General features: G+C 29.3%; 1 protein-coding gene across 4 annotated transcripts in view; it reads right to left on the bottom strand.

Moving 5' to 3' along the window:
- The window catches only part of LOC143237906 (ras-specific guanine nucleotide-releasing factor 2-like), a 270,405-nt gene that overhangs the window by 17,586 nt on the left and 235,083 nt on the right, over positions 1 to 17,736 (bottom strand). For 2 of the 4 annotated variants that reach the window (XM_076477647.1, XM_076477649.1), the window contains exons 16-26: positions 17,501 to 17,700; positions 16,834 to 17,069; positions 14,794 to 15,136; positions 14,441 to 14,670; positions 10,969 to 11,152; positions 7,793 to 7,944; positions 6,511 to 6,626; positions 5,171 to 5,350; positions 4,064 to 4,161; positions 1,014 to 1,098; positions 419 to 616 (exon numbers count right to left, since the gene is read on the bottom strand). In XM_076477647.1, coding sequence (XP_076333762.1) covers positions 419 to 616; positions 1,014 to 1,098; positions 4,064 to 4,161; positions 5,171 to 5,350; positions 6,511 to 6,626; positions 7,793 to 7,944; positions 10,969 to 11,152; positions 14,441 to 14,670; positions 14,794 to 15,136; positions 16,834 to 17,069; positions 17,501 to 17,700 — 2,022 coding nt within the window. The remainder of the gene's footprint in view (positions 1 to 418; positions 617 to 1,013; positions 1,099 to 4,063; positions 4,162 to 5,170; positions 5,351 to 6,510; positions 6,627 to 7,792; positions 7,945 to 10,968; positions 11,153 to 14,440; positions 14,671 to 14,793; positions 15,137 to 16,833; positions 17,070 to 17,500; positions 17,701 to 17,736) is intronic. The other 2 variants (XM_076477648.1, XM_076477651.1) reach the window with 1 other exon arrangement.

Below are 17,736 nucleotides of genomic sequence, written 5' to 3'. Positions count from 1 at the left end.
GAATTCATGTATTGCCAAAGGGATTCAAATAATAAAAGGGTACCATATTTGTAACTTATATAATTATCTTTCTTTATTTTCTTCATTTCAAGCTTATAACTGTGTTTTATAACCTAGATATTTCAACTTGATCAACAACTCAAGTACAAAAAAAAAAACAGTTTTAAAATTATTTCTCATCTTTTATTATACTCTCTGGCTGTATTTGTTATTTTCTTTTTCATTTTTCATTTCAAAAAATTTTATGAGGAAGTCCATTTGAACTTAGAATTGTGTAAAGGAATGATTTGTCATTATGAGAAATTTTTTTGCTGCAAGATATTAAGTACGGTCAATGGGTATAGGAATTTTAAAGTATTTAAAAAAATATATTAGAATTAGTTTAATAAAAACAGAAACTATCTAATTTAAGCATTACTGTTTTTGAAACTTTCTCCCAGGTTTTCTTGAGTCGAAACACTGAACTATTCATAAAAGCAGCACAAATTTGGAGGACTCCATTAAAGTTGTGTAAACATCGACAGATGTCAGCCACAGCTGCCCATTTGTCAATAACTGCTACCCTTCTGGACATTTCTGGTGTTCTCATGATTTCTGAAACAACCAGTCGACTAACCTACATCACCACAAAAATAAACTTATGTTAATGAAAACACACTGATTGACTCTTAACTTATGCAATACCTCTAACATTTATTAACCAAAATAACACAACTAATATTTTCAGCAACAGACAAAATTCAGAGCTAAATGCCATTTTGAGATTTATTAGCATGTTAAAGCTACTGATGAAAAGCTACAGGTAATGCAAACAATAAAATATTTGAAATTTAAACATTTTATACACAGCTATATCAACCCATATTCAATTCATATGAAATAACTCTATCAGTTTCTGCAAATTAATCACTCTAAGAACTTTGGTAATAAATAAAAATGATATTGTTCAGTTCCAATGTTAAAAACTTACAAGTAACTTCCTGAAATGAGGTACAAGTTAAATGCTATCTTACATCATTGAATCTTCGAGTCATCAACAAAATATGGGGAGCTTTAGTAGCCTTCTCAGCTTTCATCCATGCCTGGCACAGAAATTCTCTGGAATTATTTGTTATTTCTATTACTATTTTGTACCATTCAAATGATATAGTAAGCCAGAGTTTAAAGCACTATAATCAAAACAAAAAACATGAAGTATCTTTATAACAATACTAACTGTTCAAGTTTGACTGCACCATAAAAATGTCAAGTTGTAATATTCAGTTAATGCACAATTATGTCATGAGTTGCAAAGTAACTCAATTTCAGGAATATATTGAAAATTGAACATTCTTTAACAATACACTCACCCTGCAAAAAAATTGCATTTGTGGTTTCAATTCAGAAATTTCGAAAAATATAAAAGCTATAACAAACACTAAAAATTAGTGGAACACAAACTCTTTCACATTATGACAAGTTCTTACAATAAAATATTTATATTTATGTCCCAATACCACTTTCTGATACTTTTATTAACAGTTCAAGTTTATTTTTTGGCAAACTAACATATTTATTTTAGTTGGAAATACAAGAACTGATCATCATAAGAATATTAAAAACATAACCACTAAATTATAGATGCTACAACTTTTGATAAAAGAAATATAAAACATTTTAAAGACTTTTTGGTGACTTAAGATTCTATACACATAAAAAAATATTTTCATTTTTAAGGTATTTTTGTTCACTTGTAGTTAAATGCAAAGCTACATAAAAGGCTACCTTGTGCTATGCCCACCATGGGTATCGAAACCTATCAACGTATATCCAGGGCAGGGAGGGAGGTCAAAAGAAAATGATTAAGAAATTTTATTAAACTTTAATTCTAGACAATACGAAACTTGTTTATTCTAATTTGGGTTTTAGCTCATTCAGTTGTGGATATGCATTTATTTAAAAACAAAAAGCAGTGAAAATATAAAGTTCAAACAAGTCTATCTCTAAACAGTGTTACTTCCTTCAAATACACTATTTTGTATTTTGGCATCCCCCTTTAGCATTTCATCAGTGATTCCTCTTTATTTTTCCATTTACGCATCTGTACCATGCATACTAAGTATACTTTTAGTGAAATGTATCATTTACATAATAAATTGGATAAAATATTTGATTTTTTTTTCTGATTTATTAAAGCTTTTTTATTTAGTTATTCCTTTAATAAAAACATGACCTGTAAGGAATTTCACTTGTGTATGAAGAAAATCTACTACTGAAAGGATTTAACCATTACTATGTAGTTAGTTCATTATTTGCATAAGTCCAAAACATTAAATATCTTATTGACATACTCAGCAGAGCAAGGTCATATGAATACATTATATATTTCATTATTCAAGGTTCATTAACCAGTTTCTTCGAAACAGTACTGAAAAATAAACAATATAAATAAAACTATCTATAATATATATATATATATATACATACATATATTTATATTACATCAAAATAGTTTTATAGTGGCTCAGCTTTCAGCTTGAGGACTTACATCTCTAAAAATTATACATCAATACCTGTAGTAGACACAGTTTAGATATTCTATTACATAGCTTTGTGCTTCATTTTGTTTGTTTGTTTTGAATTTCACGCAAAGCTACAAAAAGGCTATTTACACTAGCTGTCCCTAATTTAGTGGTGTAAGACTAGAGGGAAGGCAGCTAGTCATCATCACCCACTGTCTACTCTTGGGCTACTCTTTTACCAAAAGATAGTGGGATTAACCATCACATTATAATGCCCTCATGACTGAAATGGTAAGCACGTTTGGTGCGACAGGGATTCAAACCCACAACCCTCAGGTTACGAGTCGAATACCTTAAGCACCTGACCATGCCTGGCTGTTTGTGCTTCATAACAAACAAAATACATTAAAAGAACAGTAATGTTATAGCTAGCGTGTGTACTGACTATATGATTTACACATTCAAGTACAAAGCTGGTTTAACCCTTTTACAACAGTCTCAGTATAATATACGAGTTCATCTACACATTTCCACACGTTATGTAATGACACTATAACTTTTGATACAGCATGCGTATATTCACAAAATTTGGTAAACGTTTAGTAAAGATAACAGGTATTTTGTATACAAAAAAATAAAATTTTTTAATGAACTATTTTCACAAAAGATTTGTTTATGAAAATAAAGTCTGTTTCGTTACTAGTCTGAATGCAAAGTAATTTCATTGAAAAACTATTTTTCTTCCCAAAATATCTCTAAAACCTCCTAAGTACATTGCAAATGTTTGTTTTCAGTAAGACTTTATATTTTGCTATTTTCTATACTCTTAACTGTGTGAGGTCTGTCACTTAACCAATCTTGTAATCATCAAAAAGTAGGAAACAAATATACATTATGCTTTTTTCATGCTAGAATGACTACATATTACAACATGAAAATAAAACTGTTTAATCTAAGTGTTTGATTCAGTACATAAGCCATGTACCAGCAAAATAAAAAGACATGAGGTTCTTATTTTATATTCTAGCTTGTCAGTATTAGTAATTTGAGTACCTAATTTGTACAAAACTATGGACTTAGTATTTTGAAATCACAAACATCTAATCTTAAACAGTGTTGCATTCAATGTAACATAGCTCACTAACATCTATATTTAAATGTGTTCTTTTAATATTTACTTTTAAATTAAGAAATTAACTCATATATAATATTAGAGTCTGATTTATGATCTACAATTTGATTCAAAATTTATCAACATAAATTCATGAAATGGTAGTAGAATACAATTTTGAACGTAATTCAAGAAATGTGATGACATAAGCCTAAGAACCTCGACCCATTGCGAAAGGGTTAAACAAATAAAGACTTTTGTTTACTACTTTCAAAAACATTCAAATTTTATATATAAAATCAGCTAGCCAATGAATAAAAAAAATGTAAACAAATAATATTTTTAAGCTGTATATATCAAATGACATTCTCACAAGTGGAAAATACAATGGATTTTTAAAAGGACGCATTCCCCTTGAAAATAATAACAAATGTTTTGAAAAGTAACTCACTCGCTTCTGATGGCAACAAAGATTTGATGATCAAGATAGGTCATACCTTCCGCAAGTTCTAGAGCTGACAAACTCTCTACTGTTTCCTTACTCGGAGTCTGACCATGAAAAACATAAGTAAAATGTCCATTTAAAATCTAGCTAACAAACTAGGTTAGATAAACTAAATAAAGTAATTGGGTTCCATTATTACTAACAGTAAACAAACTGCACAACTTATGTTATTAACAAACATTGAAATACAAGACATCCTAGTTATCTTTGTTAACTTACATATCACAAAACATTCCTGTAATACTTCCCTTCTTATTTTGTGTGCTATGGTATCACAGCTATTACCTACTAATATGTGAAACTCAGTCAACAGATAAGTATATCATAAAACTGATCTTTCATAAATGACTAATTGAAAATGTTTTTCAACTAAGACATGTAATGTTGCAGCCCAGTTGACCTGATAGTATCTTGTATTGAGTAACAAGTTTATTCAGCAGCAGTGTTCATAATATAGTACAGATAATATGTTGTTATATACTCTTTTTACTATGAATCTATACTTGCAAATACTAAAAAGGAACGTGGTGAAATTTATCATCAGTTTTAGTATGATATAATATTAAAAAGACTATTCATCCCCAGCTTAGGTATTACAACAAAAAACACAGTAGAGTTTTAAAATTTCTTTTGAAAGAGATAGTTAATTACAAAAGGTTCTTACAATAAAACCTAAAATTCTATACTGTTCACATTTTACTAATAGTCAATTATTTATATTTTTTATATCTTTTAATCCAAAAAGGTCTAAAATATTTAAATTTCATTAGCTTAAAATGCTATAAAATTTCTTTTTGTCAATTGCCTATCCTTTTTTTTAAAGATTATCTACAGATAGTTTATAGAATACTAGATAATTTATGGATTAACAAAAATATTTCTCAAATGACTTACAAAATGGACTGAGTAATCTAGTTTAGGGTTAGAAATTAGTTACTAAGGCTTGCTCCATTTCTCGGCATCTTCCTTCTATCACTCTAGACCAACTTTTGGGTATTAAAACAAAGAACTAGGAATTTAAATACGATACACATATAAATTTGTTTTTCTCACCAAAGGTGGAGCCAAGAGCATATCTAGGTCCACTTTGGTTTTCTCTTGTTCTTCTGAGGTTATCATCTGTAATATCTGTGCAGCAGCCTTGTGCTCAGCTGGCAACAGGTTTGAATTGTGAATGAGTTCCTCAAGAAATTCTGTTGTTTGCTGTAGAAGTTTGGGATCATTTTCAAAATCCTGAGAAAGTAGAAAGGTATTCAATCTCTATGTATGTAACAATTATAACTGGTTTACTAGTAAATATACTTGAAAAGAGCTATTGATAAAATTCCAAAAATACTACAACTTAGTAAGACAACATGCTGGTGTTATGTTTGGAAACAAAATCAAATATGGAACATATTGAAATATCTGCAAAAAACAGTTTAGAAACAGAATTATAATTACAATGAATTTTAAGACATTAATAAACAAAATAGAGATTTAATTAATAAAACCAAACTATTCATTAAAAGATCTTTTTATGATGTGTGTACACACATTTATTTATATTTATTTGTGAGTGTGGTGTGTGTAAAATTTCAAAATAATTTTAACAATTATAGTTGAAGAAACAAAAATATCTAAATTTGTAAATTAAACATTGATAAGAGAAACAAGTACAGTATTTAAAGATAAAAATACAAGAAGGTAAGTTGACCAATCACATATAAATTCAAGATGATACAAAATAAAGATATTCAATGATCATAAAAATTATAAACAGTATTTAATTTCATCTTTTAATTATTTAGAGAAGAAAAACAGCATTTGGTGTCTACCTTTTTTAGTGCTGAATTTACCATAATATACATGTACATCTCTACTTGTAAATTACTCATCAAGAAATTTTTAGGTTCAACAACATGTATACAATTTTGAGAGCGTAGTATCTACTCAAGACAGGAAAACAAGAGTTATCAGAGACACAACACTACCATTACTGTAGCCATTTAGTTGAAAGCAACAGTTATTATTATAACTAATTTCAAACAAGAATGTTTATTTTTAATTTATAACACTTGAATAACCAAAGTTAGGTATATTCAATACTTTGTAAAGCTTATTTTGGTAGATAGATCTGTTCTCACCTACAGTTGAGACTGTGATAAAAAGTGCTCACAGTGATTTCGAATATAGTAGTATTTGAACTCAAGATATTCAGACTTGAAGATGAACATCTTAATTACTAGATAAAAACCCTACTTTCTTTATAATGTTCATGAGTCATAAAAAAGAAAAAGAAAATTCAAAAGCTTTAGGTGTAACACCTGTTCATAATCATAAGTTCACCTGAGAATGTTTAGATCCTAAAGTCAAAAAATATTTAAAGTCAAACTGTTACAATTATACATTACCTGAGAATGTTTAGATACCCAGTGTCTAAGAACATTTAGTACTCTCATAGTGGCAGCTGTACTGATCATGGACTCCCGTTTTTCTTTGGCATTCGGTATTTTCAGATCTGGTCCGACTGAGTATTTACATGAAAATAATAAATATGGCAATCTATCCAATTGTACATAATCCTTCACTGGCAATTAAATAAAAACACATAAACAATAAGTATAAAATGAAGTTCTTAGATACATTGTAAACATCATGTAATTTTCTATGTTCTGAATTCAACAAGTACTTTAAACACAACTTCATTATGATCCACAACAGCTACTCTGTTAGTTTCTTCATTTTAAATTTAAATAGGCACTTTCTTTGTAAAGCTTATTTTTGTACATAGATCTATTCTTATCTTCAGTTGAGATTATGACAAAGTGCTCATGGTGATTTGGTATATTATAGTATTCAAACTCAGGACAATAAGGTCCAGAGTTGAACATTTTAATTTCTAGATAAACATCCCATTGCCTTTATAATGGTTCATGGATTATGAGACAAAAAATAAGATTCCATAGTTTTAGATGTAATACTATCACAAATATCACTTTCTAATACAAGTGTTGAAAAGTATACTGAAAAAAGTTTGCTCTTAATTTAAAATATTAATACTTGCTCCAATTACAAATGAATAATCAGGATTAATATCTGATTGAGAAAGAAAGAGATGTATACTCAGCTTAGCACCATTAAGTTAGAGTTAATAATGTAAATTACAACTTTATAAAGTAATGTAATCATGCTTAACGTTTAAATAAAGTACTTAACATGGATTAACTATTATTATTTGAACCTGAAAAAACAATATCATTGAAATGGTAAAAATTACTATTTAGTACTACAGACATTCTAAATAAATTTCCTAAAAACTAAACTGTACATCTAAGAAAGTTTTAGTTATGAGAAAAAATAAAAATGACAAAAAATCGTTAAATTCACTAACAGGACAACGAAACGATGGAATAATCATAGTCACATAGAAAGCTGCATTTGTTTAGTATTTAGACATGCATTTATGTTAAGCAATATGTCAGAAAATGAATAAATATAATGCTTTTAACTTTTATCAAACCTCCCACTATCAGAAATGGAACCTTTGGAAGCAAAAGCTTTGGAATATACAGTTCAATAAAAATAAAAAAAAACATGAATATAGTTATCCATTCAGAACAGAAAAACTAAAAATGAACAAATGGAAGTTCATATACATGTTTACATATAATGCTGATAAGAAGTTAGTCTCACCTGCACTAGGAAGCCTACTACTTATTCGAGATCCAGGTTGTGACAAAGGGTCAGGAGGATTACTAGAGCCTGCTGTTGCTGCAGCAAAAGCAGCAGCTGCCGATGCCGTGCCGGACCTTGTGAAATATGTATGGTTACTAACCATTGTAGATCTGGAATCACCACATTGAAAAACTCTTACACGAACATACAAGTCACAACATCAAAACAAACTAGCAACTAAAAATCAATAACATTAATAAAACAATGAAACACAGAAAAACTGTCTTAAAAAATGCAAGTGAACATACGTGTAACCTCGAATAATTTGCTTAAGGACAAGCAGAAATTTTTTTTTCAGTAAAGCTATTTAACAAATACATGCATGAACAGACAACTCAAGCTGTTAACAATGAACCCAAATCAAAAATAACAATAAAAACTTAAATGTGTATAACAAAATGCTCAATGAAATACCAAATTCTTAAATCAATAAAACAGCTACAATTTATGTGCTTAGATACATATAAACAACCACAATGGACAAAATAAGAAAACAAATATCACAATAAAATAATTAGTTACTACATTAAATAATACAAACATGTGGACAATCAACTGAGGACATCAAATACAAGCTTTGAAAACAAGCAGCTACAATTACAATATTAAAATAAAACTTATATAAATTGACTTGTGGGGAATTTTGACAGTTCAAGTACTTCAAGATTCTCTCACTTTACAATTAAAATAGTTGTTCAATCTGTCCTTAAATAACAGTGATTGTAATTTCTGTACAGTAATCATTCATCCAAGTGATAATAGGCAATACTTTTTTCTGAGAATGTTATGGAGATTTTCCATGTAATTCTTATTAAGTTACTCCATATTTTTTTTACAAAATCATAAATTGAATCATTGAGATACCATATAACTAGTTAAGTAAATAAATTTTACCTACATTTTTTCACACAATTAATTTCTTATGCTTTCAAATATAACTACATAAGAATCCTGGATATTCCTGATATGCGTTAATGAGTTGAAACACAAAAGGATATACTCTGTTGTTTACAGATTTTTGTTCAAAGAAACAAACTGATTTATGATTGGAGTTACTACATTTAGTAGTAGTAGTTACTTCAAATATGCATTAAATTTAACATATTATCTTGAATCTAATAGTATTTAGGCTTTGTCTTTTATTTTTCATTAAAATAGTTTAAAGGTGATGATATGATAAAAATATTTATACAAGTATTGAACTACAAAATATTTAATTAGAAACCATAAAATTTTGAAAAGACAAACAAATAAAGTGCACACAGCCCTCATGATTCTCTCTTCTTCCTTAAGGATAACCATCCTAAAATTTCTAATAAAAATGAAAAACTATGGTTTCTATTTATATAAACTTATGTCTTGGATGGGCATATAGACAGTAGTTCTTATATTTCGTATAATACAAACACTGTCAATTGAGGTTCTTTGCTTTTTCTGTCAATTTTCTCATATATCTGATGACAGTCTGTACAGATAGTAAGCCAAGTACTTAAAAAACACCAACTGATGTCTAGCCTGAACTGTTAACAGACGATCTGTATTTGAATGAAAGACTTGTGTACACTTTTTATTATCTTGTTTGTTACCATGATCAAAACAGAAATACTGGACATATCATTAACCATGCAGTAACAGTGCCCATTTTTTAGAACCTGAATACAACCTTTGTATTACATTTCAGTCTTCCAAAGGCAGGAATGAAAATTACCATTACTATAAATAGAATTTATCCAACCAATATTCAGAGCCAAAAGCTCTAAGTTTAGAAATATATTATCATTTTTTTTAAAGTTTCTTGGATTACTGTATCTCACTGAAGGGGCAATAATGGTGTAGAGCCCCCGGGATAAATCGACCCATAATGCAGAGCCATCAGGATAAATCAACTCATCTGGAGTTCTGAATGAAATATAATCAACCATGACAAATAAATATGACAAAATGTTCAGGATGCTTAAAATATTATATGTGGACTCTGTTTCAGATGTATTATAAATATGAAGTTGTTTCAATATCTGCATTTTCCTTATTTATTAAAGCAAATCAACTGAAATTTTGGCAGCTACCCCTCTGAGAGAGAAAACCAAAAAATAAAATTTTAATAATTTATATATCTTTTTTGTTTTGTTGTAGTTTTCCTAACATTTACAGAAGTTGGACAAAAACAAGTGCCCCCCCTGAAGATACTGTTTATTTGTTGTATCTCTTATTATACGACAGAAAAATATGCAAAACTATACGTTCCTAGAATGCACTTTATAAGACCTGTTTAAATATGGTCTCAAATCCTAATTTTAACACTGGCTTTTGTAAACACCTGTACTTTTCATGATTTTAGTTATGTATTCTCATAAGAAGTGTTCTGCACCGGCTGTAGTTTCTTATTTATTCCTATTCCATTTAGCTGACAAAATGATCAAACAAGTTTCTCTGCAATTGTGGTGTCATTAGAAGATATTTTAAAAATAAGAGAACTGATGTTATAGAATGACCAGGTCAATCACCCCATATCAATCCAATTCAAAATTTATGAGCTGAGTTAAATTAATTAAGAAGAGATCACAAACCAAATATGGAGATAAATTTTTTTGAAGTCCTCAAAGAAGGATGGTAGTCAAATTGCTCAGGAGTATCTGCAGAAACACATTGAAAGCATGCCACGTTGATGTGAAGCAGTACTGACATCCAAGATAATGCTGACTAATTACTAGTTTGTGAAACTGGTTTATGTCATTTTGAGTTTAAGTTTTACATTTTATTATTGCAGAGAAACTTATTTGATCATTCTATAAGCTAACTAGAAGATCTAAGAAACTACAGCATGTGCATGACACTTTGTTAAGAATATAAAACTAAAACCATGAAAAGTTAAGATATTTGAGAAAACCAATGCTAAAATTAAGATTAAAGATCATATTTGAACAGAGCTCATCAAGTGCATTATAAAAACAGTTTTTTTACATATTTTTTTGCTATATAATAATACATGATTTAAAAACATTTTGACACTTTGTTTTGTCCACCTTTTCATCTTCTCTCTATTTACATATTATGATAAAAAAAAGTTTTATACAAATCATTGCAACAGATGTCTAAACACTATGACCAGAGACATGGTTGATAAAAAGTTTTACCTTCGAGTGGATGAGCGAGATGAAGTAATGACAACACCTGCCTTACTACTGTGTTGTGGAGAATCTGGAAACTGGAAACTACCTCTTGGACTAGACAAAATTGATGAATCTAGTTGAAAGCTGCCTCGAGGTGTCACAGATGGACTAGTGCTATCAGTGTCACTACTTCCTCTTTTCCCTACAGCTAAACATGGTATGATAATGTTGAACATGTTAACTCAAAAAGAGTTTCAGTTAATAAATTAGATTAGTCTAAAGAAAAGAGTAAGTAAACAGTGGAGGACTTGTTTTTCACTCTCATAGAAACTAATTTCATTAAATATACACTGAATTTAAAAAAACTACTTTTATTCTAACACTGATTTGCACAATTTTGATAAATTACTCTTCAAAGGATTTTGTTGTAATGCATTACTCTCTGATAATAGTTACTAACATTTTTTTCAGCCTGGAATTACCATATCGCATTATTCCAATAATCTCATACAAAAACTACCCGTATTCATGATTTGTTATAACAGGTACTAATGAAAATTTTCAAGTGAAAGAAGTGTTTAACACTCCTACGAAAAGTGGGGCCTAATAGCCCCCAGAGCAACTTGAAAGGTTATTAATATTAGGCTAATAATTTTGTATTTAAATGAAATTGCCATTTAAATCCATTAATGAATGGATTAACGAGATTCCCACTGTCCCTATCTACTATCTAGTGAAACCACAGCCAGGGGAATGGGCTTGGAGAAATCAGGACTAGAAACGTCTTTTCGTAGGAGTGTTAATGATTAAAAAGATAAAATTTTTTGCATAATATTTCTAAAATAAATACTTATACAATACAAACTGTATATGGGATTAATTTATTTATCAGTACATTATAATATTTATATTTCAGTTTCAGTATAAGCTTATTTTCCTACTTATATACCAGTAATTACCATTTATGAAAAAAAAACAACACTCATCCATGAAAGATGTTAACAACACACATTAAAATAATTTCAGATAGCATTGAAATAGCTTAACAGTAATTAAAGCTAAAGGTTAATAAAAAATTACAGCAAAAAATACATATAGGGGGTAACTGATCTCAGAATGGCAGAGAAAATAATTACTCAATACCTTGCTGCGGAAAGACATAAGAAACCAACATTTTCCCTATTACCATAGATTCCAGTTAAAATCCATAAAGTGAAATTAAAATTAAATAGTTATATATCAAGTCCTTAATTCTCTTTATGTAGAGCAATACCTTGTATATTAACACATTAACATTTTGTTTGAATACTAACTGAATGCCTAAATTTTTGTTTTATCAAGAATGAAAGTTTTTAAACATCTTGTGTACATTATTCCTAATTTCTAATCCCAAATCTTAGCTTTATGAAGTGTTCAAGTCAAATGCCTCCTTTTTCTTAAATACCTCCCTACTTTTGTCGAACATATTTTCATTTTAACACAATCCACTTTTATAATCATTTATCATATTATCAATTATCATATAATAGATTTAATGTACATACAAATGTTCGTGTATGTGTACAATAATTATCTATTCTTCTACAATAACAAATCACTTGAAATTAATTTAGTGATCACTAATTCTGTACTATAATTTTTGGATAACTTACTTAAATTTTAAAATCTATGGATATTTTAATCATAAAGCTCAGATCCTAGAAACTGATGAGATCAATGTTTACAGAATAAATATTATATATTGGTGATGCCACCCTAACCACCAGTTCATATATTTGATTGAAAATCCTTTTATTTTACAAGCAATACACATAAATGAAATAAAACATTCATATATAATTTTAAAATATGTTATACAAAAAAATATTTTTGTTATAAATAAAAAATACTTGCATGTTGTTTATGTACGCATTTGATGTCACATACAATACTCATATAGATATATAGAATAATCTTACATTGCTATTTAGGCTACTGAGGCCAATTTAAAGAGCTGAAACCGACATGACTAACACAATTTTTATTTAACAGTTGCCATTTCAAGCAGATTAACAGTCAATCTTTTATACATTATACTGTTATTACATAAATGTAATTAGTATAAAAATAAACAAACAACAAAACATAATACAGAAACACTAACAATTCCATTATAAACTAAACACAAACCTTTAACTACAACAAAACATACATTCTGTTTAACAACAATGTTCATTATTTAAACACATGCCTTGGAGAGAGAGTAGCATTAGCATTCCCTTTTCAATGCTATTTTTTGTACTTATGTTTTGTACTTATTCTACTATAGCTCTTTTCTTACATTGTACACACTATACATTTAGTACAAAGCTACCGCTAAAGGTACCACCCCGTAATTCACTAACACAACTGGAAGAGTTAACCACGTAATCAGTCTCTATATGAACATCAAACACATTGATTAGTGTCATGTAAACTCACCAATTATTCAATGTTACAATTTAATCAAAATTAATGTTTCTAAATATTACTCCTTTCAGTTACTCCAATAATTGATAAACTGAAATTATAATTAAATCAACTGTTACAAAAAATACCAAATTAAAATAAGAGTTTCCGGGGGGTGGGTGTTATTCAAGAGCTTCTAGTTTGTTTCAATAGCTGCCAAACATGGCAACCTTGTCTTTGTCATGGAAAAACTTCTAGAGGTATATGCAACTGTCACTAAATTTCAGCTTCTGACTGAAGGCAACGGGTTGGTAGCATCTGCTAGCAACATTTCCTTTTTGCTTGTATATATATATATATATCATGATTTGGGGAGCAGGGTAATAACTGATTAATCAAACATAACCGATTAATGAGGCTGTTAACTGATCGATTAGCAAGTACCACTAATTACCCAGCTCTATTCCCTATAATAATCTGAATTATCTTCAAGTTCTGAGGTAGACAAACAAACTTCTGTCCAAAGTCCTACTGACAAGCAAGAGCAATTTTTGAAATACTTTCTAATCACTGTAATTAGACACTGTAAAACTAAGGTCATAACAATGGAAAAAAATAAATGTTTGTGAAATAAATATAGTTTTTTTATCATACCATTGTCCATATTATAAAACTATAAACTCAAAAGGGAAATATAAAGTAAAATGTGTTGAAATACAGATGTGATTATGCAGTTTAAGTCTATGACTTTTAAACTGGAGATTGAAAACAAGTTTCAATTATTCAGCTAAACATGTTTAAAAAGATATTCTTAAATATTTTTATCACAGCTTCCACTGATTTGACTACAACTTGAAAGATAGTTGTCTATTCTATATATCAATCAACATTTCCAGTTTCAAAGTAATATAAGAATTGAGTTAAAAATGTTTAACTACACAAGTTAAAAACATGATGGCACGTCAAATACTGATATTTATTCTTTCGTGTCTGTACATTTCACATAATACAGCATATTAAATAAGAGTGCAAGAAATAAAAATCATCTAAATACAACTTGTTTACCTACCTCCTCTAATTCTCAGATAGCTTATAACATTGGGGGCTGATTGGCTGGGATGTACAGGTGGATGAAGTGGCCGTGGTGACTTTTCAGACTGGAAGCGAGTAGTAAAGGAGGGTAAACCTGAAGAGGTTAAAGAAGACAAATGACTAGAGGGTGGCGGAGTCTGAGGTGGGGTACCTTCTGGTGTTTTTGTTGTGCTTTCTTCAGAAGGGAGGCGGTGTGGTGCAGACTTTCTGAAGTAATATTGAACCAACAAAATAATATTAAACAAAATGAAGATAATACACAGTTGCATTACACATAACACATACTCGTTAAACCATGAAAAAAAGCATTTTTTTTAATCAGGTTATTACCTGACTGGACTAGGTTTTGGTGAATCAGAGCCTGCACGTGCCAGAGTGTTAATGACACTGCTTAAATTTACTGAAATGTTAGCAGTTGTTGTTTCATATGGTAATTTATCAGATGGCTGCAACGTTTTTGCACTAGATCCAGGAACTGTTAATCGTGATATCCCTGCACTTTCTTCACCTTTCTGACCTTTAGCTTGTACCATTTGGCTTCCACCTAAAGAAGTAGGAGACGGTTCTGGAGTAGGAGGTGGGGGAACTGGTACTGACAAGGATTCAGGGCTTGGTGACAAAGGTGACGTCTCTCGAATCCGTTTCAAACTCTGTTCTTTTTGTTCCTCCTCAACTGTGACAGTGAAAATTGAAACTTTTGTTAAAATCACATTTTCCTTACTTTCCTTATTAATGAAATAAAAAAAGAACAAAATGAACAACTTATTATTTCAGAGAAGTATTTTTTCTTTAATAATGAGATAAATAACAACAAATACCTTGAATTTACACTTTCTGATACCTCATTAGAATGCTCCACAAACAATTTAAAGATAATTTTCCAATGTAAATACAATACACTTAAAAATATAGAAACAGAAATGTGCTACAACACTTTTGTCATTATACTGTAACTAATTTTCTTAGATGTACAAAAAAATAATAATAATTATTATGTTTACAGCATACTGATATAACCAAAGAAAATGCAATATTACAAGATACATGAAAATTTACTGTGAAATTTCTACTGGTTTAATATTATAAAATGTGACGACAGAGTTTGCAAAATCCAAAGTTGGAGTAGTTCGTAGCACATTTATACAAATCAAATAATTTTCCAAAAACATATGATGTTACAGTATCACTGTACATACTGACTGACTGGTAGAAAAGGTACTAGCCCACATGTAATTTTTTTGTTAGACTCTTGTACACTTTACAACTTTATCATATCAACTTCAGCATACATAGTCAAATTATATTATTTTAAATTAGTCATATCACTTAAAACATTTTAACGAATTTCAAAAACATTAAGCACAAATCATCCCAAAGTACTGGGCTCAAAGCAATAGCCTAATTTGCTTCATCATAAGGCTAGTTATGATGATGGAACACTATATTTGAAGAAGAGCAAAACTGTTGAATGTCATGAGCTATGAATATGTTGACATTAAATTATCTCATATTATTTAATTGATATACATGCTTAGGGAAAAAAAATCTTGCCAACTCTTAGAACAAAGTGCTGTTTTAGGTAAATGTGCTGAAGAAAAAATAAAACATGATTATTGATAAAATTTTATTATAAAATAGCCATTTTTTTAAAACCATTTTTGCTGCTGTGGTTTGCTAGATAGATCACTTTTGTAGTTGTAAAACTTGAAAAGTATAAACTATAAGAAATGGAAAAAACAGAAAATAGTGTTTTAAGAATTAGTAATAAAATAATTTTACAATGATTTTAGTATGGTGTCCATGTTTTTGGTTATTTTACACAATAAAAATAAAAAGACTGATTTATTAATAAATTAAAATATAGAAGTGATAAAGAGAAAAACTATTATGTAACAGCCTAACAATCCATCAGTATGTCCATTTGGCATAATTTTAATTTTGTAAAATTCTGTTAAAGTTATGATATAGAAAACAAAATATGCCCATAAAATTTGTTTAAAAAGTAGGACAGTAATAATTTATATTGAATTCCAAATCTGTTTGTTTCTGTAAATTAATGTACCATAACAAGTGCTGTAGAAATACTATTGTCTAGCTTTTCAAGTTTTAAAGTAAAAAGTTATAAACAGTACAAAAATACTGAAAAAACAATTCTTGTAACCCACCAAAAAGTGGAAATTTTCAATATCTAGTTTAAATAATATTTTTAAAAGAAAACAATTAAGATGTAAGCAAATTTTAAAACTACCTAGTCTCTTATCACATTCGTTCCACTTTTTTCCCTCAAAAGCTGTGACAAGTTATATTCTGACTATAAAAGTAACCATTAAAAAACATCAATCCAATTTTGCACACTTGTAAAATACATACACTTTCTGTAGCTTAGACGCCAATGTTGTTGACTTTTGGCTGCTTGTAGCTGTTGAGCCTGATGAATGTGCATCAAAGCATCAGTTCCTGCAATGCTTTGCTCTCGGTCACGGGTTTCACTAATATCTGAGATCATGCTACTTGTACTAATACGCCTAGTGTAATCATAGTCAGGATAAAGCATTCCTAAGTCAGCCTGCCCATCTGTCTGCATTCCAGATAGAACTTCCAAGGATCTGAGAACGAAAAAAAACTGTAAATTTAAGATTTGACATAGATATATGGAGCAAATTACATTCACTAGGTTTGCATATGTTACACTCCACACAGTTCAGTGTCTTTATATAAGCATTCAAGACCAGTGAATTATGACATGCAATTTATTTTTCTCAAAACAGTAATACTTGCTTTAGTTGGGTTGTTTATTTGTTTTGTTTTCCAAAAACCTGTCTTGAGAAAAATCAAGTAACATTTTCATTAAACCTAACAATATTTTCATATTTAAGTAGATAAATTTTACATAAAATATTACAAATGCACACATACACAAAAAAATTTAGTCTATATTAAAAAAGAAAAAGAGTAATGAAACTTCTAATAAGTAATCAAAAACCTTTATTTCTAACACACAACAATTTGGATAGAAGAAAATATTTGAGACTTTTACCCTGAAGAATCCAAAAGTGATGATCCAAGGGCACTCAACTGGAATTCTGGACTGTAATGAACCTTTTTGAGAGCTTCTAGGACAGTAACGGCATCAGTGAACACCCGGTACGTGAGAAGGAATGTATTTAGAAAATCTATGCTCAAAAACCGCAAGTCAGTCAATCTCTCAAACAATCGTTCAGGACTAGCATAACGTATCTATAAGGACAGATATTGCATTTCAAGTAAAATGTC

Source organism: Tachypleus tridentatus, chromosome 13, assembly GCF_004210375.1.
Source record: "Tachypleus tridentatus isolate NWPU-2018 chromosome 13, ASM421037v1, whole genome shotgun sequence".
Classification (NCBI taxonomy): domain Eukaryota; kingdom Metazoa; phylum Arthropoda; class Merostomata; order Xiphosura; family Limulidae; genus Tachypleus; species Tachypleus tridentatus.
This window is presented reverse-complemented; position numbering and strand designations above follow the sequence as displayed.